This window comes from Leucopleurus acutus (assembly GCF_964270905.1).
Source record: "Leucopleurus acutus genome assembly, chromosome: 15".
Lineage (NCBI taxonomy): Eukaryota > Metazoa > Chordata > Mammalia > Artiodactyla > Delphinidae > Leucopleurus > Leucopleurus acutus.
In genome coordinates this window covers 68,684,529-68,700,774 of record NC_139157.1, presented here as the reverse complement: position 1 = coordinate 68,700,774, position 16,246 = coordinate 68,684,529, and the positions used below count along the sequence as shown (strand labels likewise).

At 41.3% G+C, this 16,246-nt stretch overlaps 1 protein-coding gene across 1 annotated transcript; it reads left to right on the top strand.

Annotated features, from left to right (window-relative positions):
* Positions 1-5,709: 5,709 nt before the first annotated feature.
* Positions 5,710-15,669, top strand: SMIM8 (small integral membrane protein 8). Its single transcript, XM_082855550.1, has 3 exons — positions 5,710-5,797; positions 12,906-13,063; positions 14,773-15,669. The coding sequence occupies exons 1-3, from the start codon at positions 5,779-5,781 to the stop codon at positions 14,929-14,931; spliced, it is 336 nt and encodes a 111-aa protein (XP_082711676.1). The 5' UTR covers positions 5,710-5,778; the 3' UTR covers positions 14,932-15,669.
* The last annotated feature ends 577 nt before the right edge of the window (positions 15,670-16,246 follow it).

Here is a 16,246-nt window from a genome sequence, read left to right as displayed (position 1 = left end):
CTACACCCCTTCTGCAAACAAACATTGTACAATATGCCATTCATGATGTTCTGTTAGACTCTGGGGTCTCTCCCTAAATGTTTGTAAGATCTATAATAGGCTGCATTTTACATCTGCATGGCTGGAAGAGAGACAGACACTCTTGGTTGCTTGAAGTGAGAGGTGGAGGCTGACTGATCTAAAAGAGAAATAGAGCGAGCCTCTGGCTCAGATTAGGAAACCCTGACGCCTGTTCACACGGAGGCTGTCCTCTTCTGGAGATTTGCCTTTTCACCGTGGATTTTTACAACTGTTCTCATTAATCCAGAAAAGCACTTAGCTTGTCACCAGGTAACCTTAATTTAGCACATTCACAGCTTTCCTGAGAATAAAAACACTTACTGTAATCCACAAATAATCTGCCCTGCGTGTCATCTGCTGTGTAACAATTTCCACATGACCTGAGGAAAAGCTCCAAGTTTTTTCAAACTAAAGAAAGAACAGAAGAAAAAAGAAAGAAATTAAAGAAAATAGAAGACAAGGGAATCTTTCTTATTTGAACTTAAAGAGACGTTTCATTTTTGTTTAAGCCATGACACAACATCCTTTTAGGACCGTTACAATAAATGACTTTATTACATTTTATGCATCTAAGTAGCTCAGTTATTTGTTTTATGCCCTAAAAGGAAGGCATTAAAAATAATTAGAATAGAGTTTCTAATCTTCCTAAAAATCTCTATTTATTTATTTATTTATTTATATTGGATTACAGTTGATTTACAACGTTGTGTTAGTTTCAGGTGTACAGCAAAGTGATTCAGCTATGCATACATACATATTTTTTTCCAGATTCATTTCCCTTATAGGTTATTACAAAATATTGAGTATAGTTCCCTGTACTATGCAGTAGGTCCAAATCTTTGCATTTTTTGAAACTTAGGAAGCACCTTCTCAGGATAAATGTCATTGCCTCCAAATAAAATTGTCCCACTCACTTGATTAGATTTGCACTGATCCCAAACCATGCAGACCTATGATCAACACTAACTGTATTTAAGTCTCCACCGTCTGAGATGATTGTTTTGTCTGATTTTTTTTTTTTTTTTTTTTGCGGTACGCGGGCTTCTCACCGCTGTGGCCTCTCCCGTTGCAGAGCACAGGCTCCGGACGCGCAGGCTCAGGGACCATGGCTCACGGGCCCAGCCACTCCGCGGCATGTGGGATCTTCCCGGACCGGGGCACGAACCCGTATCCCCTGCATCGGCAGGCGGACTCTCAACCACTGCGCCACCAGGGAAGCCCTGATTTGCTGGAGGCTTCACTGGGTCAGACATTTAAATCTTCAGAGGAATTTCTTAAGATGAGTTAAAATGTGACACATCTCTCTCCCCAGGGTAGAAACTATATAACAAAAAGCAGTTATGTCTTATCTGGCAAATGAAGAAGGAAAGTGACCCATCATGAATGTCAGTGGTTCTCAAGGTGAGGTCCAAGGAGCAGCAGTGGCAGCAATGGAATTTCTCAGGCCCCACCCCAGACCTACTTTCTGAAATACGCTGGAGTTGGGGTCCTGTAATTGGTGTTTTAACAAAGGTGAGTCTGACGCATGCTCAAGTTTGCCAACCCTCGATGTAGGATAATGCTGAGGGTATGTGAATGTCAGACCAACTGGCAAGACTTCAGAAACACTAAGCCATCTTGTGAGTTCATCTGTTAGTCTCTGGGACTTCTCTCTAAACGTTTGTAAATTTGGTAATACACTGCATTTTACATCTACATTAAAATTGTTTTATTTCCAAGGTATGTACAGTGAACAGCAGTTTCTATTCAATCATACAACCCAAATATCCCCAACTTTCTCTAGCATCTGGATAAAAATAAGGTCACTTGAACATTGACACTGACATTTCACTGACTTATTTGCCTACAGGCGAAAACCTCAGGGCCTATGCCCTCCACACCCCAGGGCGTGGCTATTGAAAACGGGCTGGCCACAAAGCCTTGCTTGGGCCCCCTCTACCTCAGAGGGCTCCCCTCCTCTCTGGAAATTGGGTTTGGGCAAAGGTGGAAGAGTAAGAAAAAGGGTGGGCTTGGGGTTTTTTTGGTGTGTTTTTATCCAATGAGGGGAACAAGTTGATAAAGGAATAAAAGATCTGTGCCTCAGTTGAGAGAAGTTGTTTCCGCAGCCCTGGGTGCCGTCAGAGACAGTTACAGAATTGATGTCCAACAATAATCAGTATCGAGGCTGCAAAGAACTTTTTGGGGGGGGGGTCTTAAAAAATTGCAATTTGGGAGACACAGAATCAGGTAAAACTAAAAGCCTGTTCCGGGGAAGAGAAAGAGTCAGGGGCTTATAAAAACAAAAGCCACAGGATTGTTCAAGAACTATGACTGACTCTTATACAGGAAAGGAAATATTTGTCCATAAGGGATAGGCTGTCACTGGTTATTTTAGGGTAAGCGTCCAACACATATCTTGAGTTTCTGGAGCACTGGGCAGATGTTCTGAATGCCTGCTTTAGACGGTAAGTGATCAAAGGTCAGGTTCCATCCAGGCTGAGACATGCGTAAGTCACACTTTCTCGATGGCCTCCAGGCTCGATGTGAGAGAGCTCTCTGAGCAACACCAACTCCATTTTGATTTTCCTCTCACAAGCGGGGCCTGCAGCCCCATCGTGGCAGCTCTACCCTCCTGCACTAGGACCCCTTTCACAATATCTCACTTTCACCCCATTGTGGGAAAGTGTCTCTCATGGTCCAGAGGCCCCTATGCGTTGGCTGGCTGCTCTTCATCATGGTACCTCCTCCTTAGCATCTCACTTGTCCACTTAACATCCCTTCTATGAATATTTCTGGAGCTCTTCATGTGTCTGGAAATATAGCTACGAGCAAAACGTAGAGCCTTCATGCAGCTTACATGAAGCTCCATGGAGCTTTCATGGCATAGTCATGCCTTCATGGAACTTACATGCTAAAGGAGAAGAAAGACAATAAATAAATTATATGACGGCAGGTAACGACACTGTTTGTTCAAGTCCCTCAGGAGTCTCTCCTGTGCATTCAGCACCAGGCCCACCCATTTCCTCCACTCTGGCCACCTCATTTAGTCACCCACCGTGAGTAGAAGGCATCCCTTCACCACCACGCGAGCATGAGAAAGCAGCACCCCTCGGTGGAAAAGCTCTAGTCTATGGTCCCTGCCAGCTGCTGCTTTTCAGTTCTGTGTAACTTCTCAGGAAGCAGGTCTACCTGTGGGGTGGACGTCTGCTTGTTTTGTCTTCCTAGCACCTCTACCCCATCCCAACCCCCAGAGAATGTCTCCTCCACAACTGGGATAACATGACCTTGACCCAGGCTGGGCCAGCCCTGCTATCCCTTCCTCCTGTCCACAACAATTTGTCCTGAGAAAGGGTACATGACCCAAAGGTCATGAAAGCCAGTCACAATTCTTTTATGAGATTTGATAAATGGGTGATTAGAAAAGCTCCCTGTCCACTTGGATGTACCTTAACGTGGTAGGAGGCTGGAACTGCCAGCAGGGATGTACCCAAGACATGCAGTGAGTGTACCTGAGAAGCACATAGAGAAATGAGACAAGGGAGCCCTGTTGGCATCTATGGATGTCCCATATCTCACTGTTCCCCAAACCAGTCCCCTCCCTGTACTTAATTACATGGGGTAATACAGATCCTTTTGCACTCAAGTTACTTTCAGTTATTTGCAGCTGAAATAAAAGTTGTATGCTGAACCCACATTAATTATGTCACCTACTTTGACTTGGCGTGATGCCAGCGAAAATAATCCAGCATTCATTTTATAAAAATTACCGCAACAATGTGGTGAAGAATCTGCCTGCCAATGCAGGGGACACAGGTCGAGCCCTGGTGTGGGAAAATCCCACATGCTGTGGAGCAACTAAGCTCGTGTGCCACGACTACTGAAGCCCGCATGCCTAGACCCCGTGCAAAGATTAATTCTATTAATTCTTGCCTGAAAAAAAGTACCCTTCCCTTGAGAAGGCTCACAGACCACTAGTATTGTCCCTAGAGCAGACTTTGGGAACTTCTGATTACAATAGTTGTCTTTCATAAATCTGAATGCATTTTCACACAGATGAAACTTTGTTTTATGCAGCCAATCCGATCAAATAGAAAAGCTCCTAATCCTAGCAAATACCAGATGTCCTGTTAAATATTATTAAATATTGATGGTGCTATCTTATTACTTTTTAAAATTAATTAATTATTTTTTATCTTTGGCTGCGTTGGTCTTCGTTGCTGAGCGCGGGCTTTCTCTAGTCGCGGTGAGCAGGGGCTATCTTTAATGCGGTGCGTGGGCTTCTCATTGCGGTGGCTTCTCTTGTTGCGGAGCACGTGCTCTAGGCATGCGGGCTTCAGTAGCTGTGGCTGGCGGGCTCTAGAGCGCAAGCTCAGTAGTTGTGGCGCACAGGCTTAGTTGCTTCGTGGCATGTGGGATATTTCAGGACCAGGGCTCAAACCCGCGTCCCCTGAATTGGCAGGTGGATTCTTAACCACTGTGCCACTGGGGAAGTCCCTCTTGTCTTTTTTTTTTTTTTTTTTTTTTTGCGGTACGCGGGCCTCTCACTGCCGCGGCCTCTCACTGCCGCGGCCTCTCCCGCCGTGGAGCACAGGTTCTGGACGCGCAGGCCCAGCAGCCATGGCTCACAGGCCCAGTCGCTCCGCGGCACGTGGGATCCTCCCGGACCGGGGCACGAACCCGCGTCCACCTGCATCGGCAAGCGGACTCTCAACCACTGCGCCACCAGGGAAGGCCCCTGTTGTCTTTTTGATGATAGCCCTTCTAACAGGCGTGAGGCGATATCTCACTGTGGTTTTGCATTTTCCTAATGATTAGTGATGTTGAGCACCTTTTCATGTTACAAACAGCTTTTTCATTAAAATTTAACTTATTTGTCAGAAGATTGCCTACTAATACCAGATGTCAGTGAACTTTTAAAAATTAAACCTCAAATTAAAGTCAATTTGGCTTGAGAGAACAAGTTTTAAATTCAAAATCCATTTGCCAAAACTGTACATAAATCCATGCCGAAATCTGGGCACCTGATATTCTATTTTGTTTGTTTTAACACAGCTTTTATCCCAACAAAGTTCAAATCAGCAAAGTACGTGCAAACCGGCATCCATATCTATTCTTATCACCCATAGCCACATGTATCTTGCATCTTAGAATCTCAAGGCACTAACAATGTCAGAGGATTAACTGTACATTTAAATGACTGTGTCCCTGAAATGGCGCTAGGAGGAGACCAGATCCGAGCCTTCTTTCCCAAATCAGAAAGCTTTCCCCTTCCGTTAATAAATTTATGTAATTCTAGGTGATGTCTCCTTTTATTTATACAAAACACACACGCGAAACTGGAAAGTTATTTGAACTCACTAGGCTGAAAACTTAAGGTAAAAAAGGAAGAAACCAAAAACGCCCTTTGCAAACTCCATCCCGCGGGCGGGCTGTAGGGCTTGGGAGGTGGAGGAGAGGCCCTAGATTGGTACCCCTCCGCTCCCGCGCCCCTGCGCCGCAGCCTCCGGGCTGTAGGGGCCGCTGCGGCGCCGAGCTTGCCGAGCGCGCTGGGCCGCTCTCTCCTGCAGGGAGAGACGAGGCGCAGGAGGAGAGGCGGAGCGCAGCGGGCGCGGAGCGGAGGTGACCCAGCGGCAGGTGAGGAGCGGCGGGGCCGGGGTGGCTGGACGGAGGGCCGGCGGGTGGGGACAGGGCGGTCGCCCTACAGCGCACTCGACCCTGGCCTTGGAGGGCCCGGCCGCCATGCGGGCCTCGCTCCCAGGTGCGTGGACTCGGCGGCGTTCTCTCAAGCCCCCCGAATCCTCCTCGCCACTCGGTGGGCGCCCTGAGCCGGGTCTTGGAGATCTCTGCGTGTCCCGCCCCTTCCGTGGACACTTCCACCGCCGGAACCCTCCCATTTCCTGGGCAGTTTCTTGGTATCCCAGCTCACCAAACTTCCTAATTAGGGGAAAGTGGTTTTGTAACTGTTTTCACATGAGGTGCCTCTTTCCTTTTTAACTGTTAAGTCGTGTGTTCCCCCTGCAAGACAATGTCTGGAACTTAACTGAATGCAGTTGTGTTGTTTTGTTTTTTTCTGGAGGCTTCAAAGGTATCAGTCTTTGAGTAGGGCCAGAGGTAGTGTGGGTACCACACTATGGGGAGGGCAGCGGACCCAGGTAGTACTTTACACCCCTCAGATTGTAGGCAACAACCGTTGTCAACATCTTTCTCCTTTTTCTAGGTACAGTAAATTTCAAGAGTTGGAAAGAGATATTTTAATAGCGTTTTTTACCTTAAAAACAGCAAATACAGAATTCATCTTTAAAATTTAATTGATTATAATTTTATGTTTCTTAAATCTTGTAATAAATAACTTACAAATGCAGAGTCTTATCAATTTAGGAGTAAGGTGGGGTGAAGTGGTGGACTAGGGGTGGGCTGGAAATTGAGAGACCTGGATTATCTCCCTCTCCCTTGGGCAAAGGCAATCTCTGTGGGTTTAGATTTCTTTGTTTAAAAAAAGGGGACTGGATTCGATGGTGAAGATGACAGTAGCTACCAGTTATTGAACATCTGTTTTGTCCTATAAAAAATGTTACCTCATTTAATCCACATAGTAATTCTATGCATTAGATAATATTATCCCTTTTGTAAAGGTGCAGACTGAGGCTTAGAGAGGTTGTCACTCAAAAACATACACCTAATCTGTAGGAAAGTTGGAATTTGAGGCTATTCTACACTCCCTCAAGACAGAAGTCCTCTGATTCTGTCCCAAACTTGCTTATTCTAATTCAAATTTTTTTTTTTTTTTTGCGCGACGCGGGCCTCTCACTGCTGCGGCCTCTCCCGCTGCGGAGCACAGGCTCCGGACGTGCAGGCCCAGCGGCCATGGCTCACGGGCCCAGCCGCTCTGCGGCATGTGGGATCCTCCCGGTCCGGGGCACGAACCCGTGTCCCCTGCATCGGCAGGCGAACCCTCAACCACTGCGCCACCAGGGAAGCCCCTCAAATTATTTTTAAGGTGTCCTACCCCAAACTTCAAGTGATTTTCTTAAGTATTAAAATAGTGTGGTATGTGGAACTAAAATAACAAGTACATTTATATCTCATTGAAGTATTTTGTCCATTGGCTTTGATTATTGCTGACATGCCTTTCACTAATGTTCTATGATTCTGATGATTTTCTAAATTTATCTTCTACTGAGATACTTATTTCAAAAATGAATATCTGAAGATAAAGGTTTTCCCCCAAAGTAACTCAGATTCTTTATATATTGGTCTAATTTTCATGTCATGCCAATTTTATTTCACTGAATTGTTTAATGTTAGTTGCCAAATATATTCTGGATCATCCTGCAGAGTAAGAATTTTACTAAAGGAGAGAAAATCATTCAAAAATGACTGTTCCTGACTTGGCTTAGGAACATCTTTGTATAGCTTTGCACAGTGTGCATTATTCATTCCAGGGGAGCACCATTCTCACTCACACTTTAGGGTGTGAATGACCCTTGTGGCATTGGTGCAAAGAGTCAGTCCTTTATCTCTGCTGCTTCCTTTTCCTATTGCATATTGCCTTCAACAGAGAGTGGGCAGAAGAAAAAGGTAAAGAACTTTTTACCAGGAGGGACATATGAAGTAAAAACAGCTTAGTTTAGATCTTTTTTTAAAATTTTTATTTTATATTGGAGTATAGTTGATTTACAATGTTGTGTTAGTTTCAGGTGTACAGCAAAGTCATTTGGTTATACAAATATATATATCCATTCTTTTTCAGATTCTTTTCCCTTATAGGTTATTACAGAATATTGAGTAGAGTTCCCTGTGCTATATAGTAGGTCCTGGTTGATTATCTATTTTATATATAGTATTGTGTGTATCTTAATCCCAAACTCCTAATTTATCCACACTCCCACCTTTTCCCTTTGGTAACCCTAAGTTCATTTTCTATGTCTGTGAGTCTGTTTCTATTTTGTAAATAAGTTGATTTGTATCATTTTTTTAGATTCCACATATAAGTGATATCATATGGTATTTGTCTTTCTCTTTCTGACTTACGTCGCTTAGTATGATAAGCTCTAGGTCCATCCATGTTACTGCAATTGGCATTATTTCATTCTTTTTTGTGGCTGAGTAATATTCCATTGTGTATATATACCACATCTTCTTTATCCATTCACCTGTTGATGGACATTTAGGTTGCTTCCGTGTCTTGGCTATTGTAAATAGTGCTGCAATGAACATTGGGATGCATGTATCTTTTCAAATTATTGTTTTCTCCAGATATATGCCCAGGAGTGGGATTGCTGGATCATATGGTAGCTCTATTTTTAAGTTTGTTTTTTTTTTTTTGCGGTACGCGGGCCTCTCACTGTTGTGGCCTCTCCCGTTGCGGAGCACAGGCTCCGGACGCGCAGGCTCAGTGGCCATGGCTCGTGGGCCCAGCCGCTCCGCAGCATGTGGGATCTTCCCGGACCAGGGCACGAACCCGTGTCCCCTGCATCGGCAGGCGGACTCTCAACCACTGTTTAACCAGGGAAGCCCCTGTTTTTAGTTTTTTAAGGAAACTCCATACCGTTCTCCATAGTGGCTGTACCAATTTACATTCCCACCAGCAGTGTAGGAAGGTTCCCTTTTCTCCACACCCTCTCCAGTATTTATTGTTTGTAGACTTTTTGATGATGGCCATTCTGACCAGCGTGAGCTGATACCTCATTGTAGCTTTGATTTGCATTTCTCTGAGGATTAGCTATGTTAAACATCTTTCCATGTGCCTATGGGCCATGTGTATGTCTTTTTTGGAGAAATGTCTATTTAGGTCTTCCACCCATTTTTTGATTGGGTTGTTTGTTTTTTTGATATTGAGCTGCATGGGCTGTTTGTATATTTTGGAGATTAATCTCTTGTCAATTGCATCGTTTGCAAATATTTTCTCCCATTCTGTAGGTTGTCTTTTCATTTTGTTTATAGTTTCCTTTGCTGTGCAAAAGCTAAGTTTAATTAGGTCGCATTTGTTTATTTTTGTTTTTATTTTCATTACTCTAGGAGGTTGATCCTTTTGGATTCAAAAAGATATTGCTGTGATTTATGTCAAAGAGTGTTTTGCCTGTGTTTTCCTCTAAGAGTTTTATAGTATCCAGCCTTACATTTAGGTCTTTAATCCATTTTGAGTTTATTTTTATGTATGTTGTTAGAGAATGTTCTGATTTCATTCTTTTACATGTAGCTGTCCAGTTTTCCCAGCACTACTTATTGAAGAGACTGTCTTTTCTCCAGGAGGGACATATGAAGTAAATATAGTTTAGTTTAGTTTAGATCTTTTTTTACAGGCAGGTATGAAAAATTCTCCTCTCTTCTATTTAAAAAAATTATATACAACAGTTTCTTTTCATGAGTTGTTAAGGGAACAACAAATGGGTGATGGAAAAATGAAGAAGAAATAAGAATGGGGGCACCTGGACAGATTGCAGAGCCAGGTGGTGGCCCTGGGTTACCTGATTTATTGAGCGTTTTACAGGTGGGCCTACACAGAAACTAATCACCAAATTACTTAGCCAGGAGCAGTTCAGTGCCAGGTTCCCATCATCCTTGTGCGCGCGCGCATGCGTGTGTGTAATATTTATTTATTTGGCTGCGCTGGGTCTTACTTGCGGCATGTGAAATCTAGTTCCCTCACCAGGTATCGAACCCAGGCCCCTTGCACTGGAAGCGCGGAGTCTTAACTGCTGGACCACCAGGGAAGTCTGGAGATTCCCCTTTTAATGCAATAAATGAGGTTCCTAGCTTACAAATAAACATATCTTGAAAGCAAGTGTATCTAGAGATTCGTCAGTATCATATACAAATAAGAAAGTGCTAGTTACCTGCAGTGGGAAAAGAAGAGTAAGGGAAGAAGTGGGAGAAAGTGATGGGGAGACTTAGGAAGTTCTGATGGACATGTGCTAGATGTTAACTGTTGTCTTAGGTACTGCTGATTCAAGGGGTAATGTTGGAATAGGTTGTTGCTGTGCTTTGAACTTACGGTGCTGCAGCTTTTTAAAATGGAATTATATTAGCTCTGCACTTGAAAGTAGCTAGTCAGCTTTTACTACTGGATTAAAAGTTTGATTTTGAAATAGAGACTTGTTTTCCCAAAAAGCACTGACAATTAACACATCTGTGAAGAAACAGCTAAGGTTTTGCATCTTACATGCTTTATTTATTCAACCACCACATCTTGAATTTCTGCCCCAGGCATATTCCTACAGCTCTGTGTGCTGGGCATGTGAGGAGATGCAGAAGAACCTTCTCTTACGTGAAAGAAATGGGGCTTCCCTGGTGACGCAGTGGTTGGGAGTCTGCCTGCCGATGCAGGGGATATGGGTTCGTGCCCCGGTCCGGGAAGATCCCGCATGCCGCGGAGCGGCTGGACCTGTGGGCCATGGCCGCTGAGCCTGCGCGTCTGGAGCCTGTTTTCCGAAACGGGAGAGGCCACAACAGTGAGAGGCCCACGTGCCGCAAAAGAAAAAACAAACCAAAAAAAAACATGAAAAAATGTTCTGCTTTGTTCTGTTCTTATATATCTCAAATTCTTACCTACTAAGGCCCTTTTTGGCCTCAGAAATCTGTTTCTTTTTACATAAAGTACAGAAGGTTGTTAAAATTCTTCATTAGTTTTATCAGTGGCATAAACAAGTTATGCAGTTTGGGGAGAACTATTGTAACATCTTCAGTGACTGTGGCTCATTAAAGGAGAAGCAGCAATAGAACTGAGCTGTCTTATTCCAGGCGTAGTAAAAGAATGATATATAATGGAAAATATTATTTTCATACGTTCCCCAAAGTATCGCAAACAATGGAAATTGTGGCATATTAAATCTTTTTAAATATAGTGTAGTAGGTAATTTAAATTGTAAAAGGCCCTTTCAATAAACATTTGCAGTGGTTTCTAGCCCAGGTGTTCTTTAATTGTCATTTCTGGCCAAGAGTTTAACATAAACAGAATGTGGGTGTCTAGAGGTTGCAGTATAATAACTACTACCTTGATTGCTTATTTGCTTGATTCGTCACAAAGCAAATGTAGGTTCGGCTTAGGAAAGAGGAGACCAAAGAATCTTGCATGTGTATATATATAAATATTAATATATCTGAGAGGCTTGAGAGGCTGTCTTCCAGGTTATAGTCCTCAGTAAGGTCCCCAAATGAAACTTAACTTGCAACTTGTAGCTTGCGCGTTTTTCTTCACTTGACAGTTTCAGGAAGTTCACGTAAGAGTCGGGCATATGAGTGGACCCCTGGTTCTGCAGAAAATGTTGGATTTTTTTGCCAACCTTGGGCATGACGAGTTTCAAGCAAGTGTGTGCTGGCTGAAAAAATTTCAGGCATGTCATGGAATGATTCAGAAGTTGTCTGTAGTGAAAAAAACACTGTTCAGTAGAGAAAACTAGTAACTTGAATGCAGTTGAAATTTTAAAAAAATTGCTCGTTACAGCTTGAATGACGTTTTAAATGCTGATGAAATAAGTGTTTTACGAGTTGTTACCTCATATACTTCGTGTCCAAGGTAGACTTCGCAGAAGAGGTAAACAGAGGTTGATGATTGCTCTATTCTGCTGTAATGCATCGTGGTCGGAAGAGATGAGACCACTTGTCATTGGCAAGTCAGCTAACCCCCAGGGCTGCAGAAATGTTTATTTGCTCCCCAGTGATTATGAAACCAATACACATGCCCAAAGTATGGGAGGTTTATTTAATGAATGGCTGAGAATGGTTAGCAAAGGGATGGAAGGAGTGAAACCAAGATCCTCTTGCTAATGGCCACCTGCTGTGCCTATAGCACACTCCTGTGTTTGGATCACACATGTGTTGGCCTTTCCCATTGAATAATCAGTATGTTTTGAAAAAATTGAACTAACTTTCTCCATAAGTAATAAAGTTGCAAAAATACTGCTTTTATAAAGACTATAAAATGGAAGACTTAAAGAATACTTGAATAAACAAAGCCCCAATGAGTGTTTAAATGTGAGTGTTTGACTCTCATTTCATAACATTTACTATATGAGAGGGTTCAACATTTCCCCTGAAGAATTTTATTATATTGTCATCAAGTTCAGCCTTTCTTTGGAAGGTGTCTTTCCCTACCTTCTCCCTTGCAATTCTGCCCCCCGCCCCCAAGCATTCCGTGGCAGGAATGGTAGGAATAAGCTTTTGCCTAATAGTATCTAGAAGAGAAAAATATTCACAACATGATGACATTCCAGCTGGGAGAACCAGAAGCCAAAAGACATACTCGGATCTAATAGGATAAATTCTGAGTAATTAAGAGAAAAAAGGGTATTCAGATTAAGGAGGTAGCATAGTGGTTGTTTCCAGAGAGTGGCTGATAGGCAGAGAGGGAGTGAGGACTGACAGCTGCTCACCCTTCTGTCTGGTGCTGGTGCTGGGGTGACTGGTGGAGGAAGGCAGAGGGGGTGGGAGCAGTGGAGCAATGGAATGCTCCTGTCCTGAAGGGCTATTGGAAGGTGAGGAAGAGTGAAAATGGAAGGAAATTAAGAAGGTGTGGATAACCCACAGGCCACTTCCACCCTCAGCACCCCCTTCATATAACAAGATACAGTGTGACTCAGACCAACAAACAAATTATCTAGCCTCTTGGAAAAGTAGGAAGACAATTTTTGCATACCTCACTAGTTTGGTCTAAGAGATGAAAAATAAAATAGCCATTTTGCCAAGCAAAACCTGAAGTTCCATTTACAAAGTATGTGTTATACAAAGGAAGAAAATAATTGACCATCACTTTGGTGGAAAAGTGGACTGGAATTCAAAAAAGAATGAATACGGAATCCGTTTCTTAAAGAGCATTATCAAAAGAACATAATCTGGAAGGGAAAAAAAGTCTCTCATTTTATTTTTAGGTACTAAATCATCATTAGTCAAGATGTCTTCAGCACCTGAGCCTCCAGCCTTTAAAAAGGAGCCACCCAAGGAAAAAGACCTGGGAAACCCAGGGCTCAGAGGGGTCCGCTCCACAACCTTATTTCGAGCTGTGAATCCAGAGCTCTTCATTAAACCTGTAAGAAATACATCCATGATAAGACTTTTTTTTTTTTAATATTTATTTATTTATTTGGCTGTGCTGGGTCCAGGTTGCAGCATGTGGGACCTTTAGTTGCGGCATGTGGGATTCAGCTCCCCGACCAGGGATCGAACCAGGCCCCCTGCACTGGGAGCGTGGAGTCCCAGCCACTAGACCACCAGGGAAGTTCCCAGGATAAGACTTTATGTTCAATTTAACTAGGCTGTCAGAAGTAGAAAGTTCTTATTATTTGATTTTATCTTGGAAGACCTCTCTGTGAATAAAAAGCAGGTGGAAGGGAGATCTTAAATGCTGTTTCACTTAATACACATATAAAACTAATTATTTTGAGCACATTTGGAGAATTTTAATGGAAAATGTTGGATTTTAATGGATTGACTTCAAATTCCCGTTTAAAATTTTAATATCTGCATTAATTTTAAGGAAATTTTTATTGTTTGATCAAGTATTATTAAGTAAATAAGATCTTCCATTGAAACAAAGAAAACAGACTGAAAATCTGATCATTCTTATAGTCTACAATTCCAGGCTTTATTAATATTTTAACCTAGGGGGATAGTGCAAACATATCTTGAAAAATTTCAAAACATGCATTTGTACACTGTTAGGGAGTTAGCTAATCATTCATATTTTTGTAGCAAGTTATTGAATATATTTGATATGATAAATTTTACTTTTTTTAAAACTCAGATCATACAATGTACTTAAATGTATTGAATGTGATTAGAATTTTAATAACATAGTTGCCAGTATAAGCTGTTTGAAAGTTAAATAGGTCAATTTAACAATCACATCGCAACGAAGAGTAGCCCTCGCCGCAACTAGAGAAAGCCCGTGCACAGAAACAAAGACCCAACGCAGCCATAAATGAATGAATGAATGAAAAATAAATAAAATAAGAAATATTTTTAAAAGAATTGTAAATTTAAACTGCTCTGAGGCTTGACCTTTATTTTTTTTGATGATTAAGATTTGAAATAATAGTAGTACAACAGGTATGGTGACAGAAGCAGAAAATACAAATTTAAAAAGCTTTTTTAAAAAAAAATATTCAAAGCTGCATCACTTTGCCTCTTAGGGTCTTGGATTTTACAGCAGCAAATCAAGGTTATTATAATAGCATTTCTCTTCCAATCACTAAATTTCTTGAGGTAATAGAATAAGTTCCCAGAGAAGAGCGTGTATATTTTGCTGTACCTGGTAAATGACATGAAAGGGTTTCTGCCAGTTATCCATGAACTCAGGTGAGAAGAATAGCATGTATATTTCATTCCTCACTTCCTAATAAAATTAACTAATTTAAGGTTTGCAAGTGGGAAGCTTGGGCCCAGAGAAGTTAAGCAACTTTTCCACATCACACAGATAACACTGAAAACTGAGCACTGGACCAGTTTTCGTGCCTCTCGTTTCCCTCGCACCTCTTCCAGCCTCACCTTCCTAAAGGTGAAGGTTGGAGATGTCCCAGCTGTGGACAGAAGAAGCAAGAGTCTTCTATAGTCTCTAAATTATCAGGAGTTGAGTTAATTGAATAAAGAACTGGGTAAATTTTTATAAATGAAATTAATACCATAGGAATGTGGTGTGGTACTAAAGCCTTGGCATGTCAAGAGAAAAGTGCAAGAGATACTTGAGTCTCCTCAAATGATGAGTCTTAATGAGGTCTTATAATTTTTTTCCTTTGACAGAACAAACCTGTAATGGCTTTCGGATTGATAACCCTTTCACTTTGTGTGGCTTATATCAGTTATCTACATGCGACACAGGAGAATAAGAAGGACCTCTATGAAGCTATTGATAGTGAGGGACACAGTTATATGAGGAGGAAAACATCTAAGTGGGATTAACAGTGCTGGTTACTGCAGATGGAGCTTTACTGGGGACTCTGAAATCTTCAGGTGAAGATTAGCACCAAACAGTGTCTTGTTTCTTGTTCTAGAAGATGCTGCTGAGGAAGAAGGATGACGGTTGCAGCCAGGCCACTATAGTGAATGTTGTCCTTTCAAAACTGTAGCCATTATCGCATTCTTTTTCCACAGAAAGAGCTGCTCAATATTTTTTCTTGAGTAAATCCTCTTGTAAAAGTGCCATGAGAATGGAAGTCACTTTTGTGAGTTAAGTTCTATATAATAAAAAGTACCGATGCTCTTAAATTTACATGGTATTTTTAACATTTTAAGGGGAATTGTGCATTTACAACTGTTGTGAGTGTTTAGTTTGTTTTGCTGTTTGCAAGGACAGTGTTCATTTTCTACCTGGCATAGAACCTATATTTGTAAAGAAAAAAACAATTGTAAATTATCGTAAAGCCTGCAGTTAAAAACAAATAGTTTTTACAGAGTCACAGATGGGTCTTATATTTCGATTTTCCATTTCAGCTAATTTTGGTCCAGAATTTTAATTGAAAAGATACTCCCATTCAACTACTAAAATAAAGATTAAATGAGAGAATAACCCAAAGTAATTGGAGTTTTTCTTTTTTTAAAAGGAAAGTATGTTATACTGAGTATGATGTTTTTATTTGACTACAACCATTATCTGTTTTGGTTTTTGTAAATGTTACAGTGATATTATAAATGTAGACCAAATGTTCTTACGGTTATTTAAAAACTAGAACTACTCAATAGGTAAGAAAAGAAGGTCTAGTTTTAAAATAACCATAAGAACATGGGTTTACCTTATATATATATACCTTTCCGATGAGTGTTCTAGACCTGTTTCATTTCTAGATATTTACCGCATTCTCCAAATCATTGGAATTGGAGCTCAGTAATAAATCTCATCTCTGAAATTTTGTTTCATTTATTATTAACAAGTAAAATAATTGCATAGGCAGAGTTTATCATCATAATGTAATATTTAATTTCCAGTGCTTTATTGTGGTTTTGCAAGATACATGAAAATGTAATTATGTCTGATTTGTAAATATTAAAGAGCTTAGCTAATTATCTACATGCAACTAAATTAAGTCTTTACTACTGAGCCCTAAATATTTCTTTGCTAGGTGTCTCTGTATAGTACACTTAAAGTAGTTTAAAATGCACTTAGGAGGTATAAAATGCCTTTTAATTTAAAGTATTATCTTCTGCTGTTGGTTATTAAAGAACTAGAGTTCTTCTGTTTTCAACTTACGCATTTAATGTCACATCATTGTCTTTAGAG

Coding starts and splice junctions, on each gene's coding strand:
- SMIM8 (XM_082855550.1), top strand. Junction 13,064..14,772: donor CAGAGCTCTTCATTAAACCT/GTAAGAAATACA, acceptor TTCCTTTGACAG/AACAAACCTGTAATGGCTTT.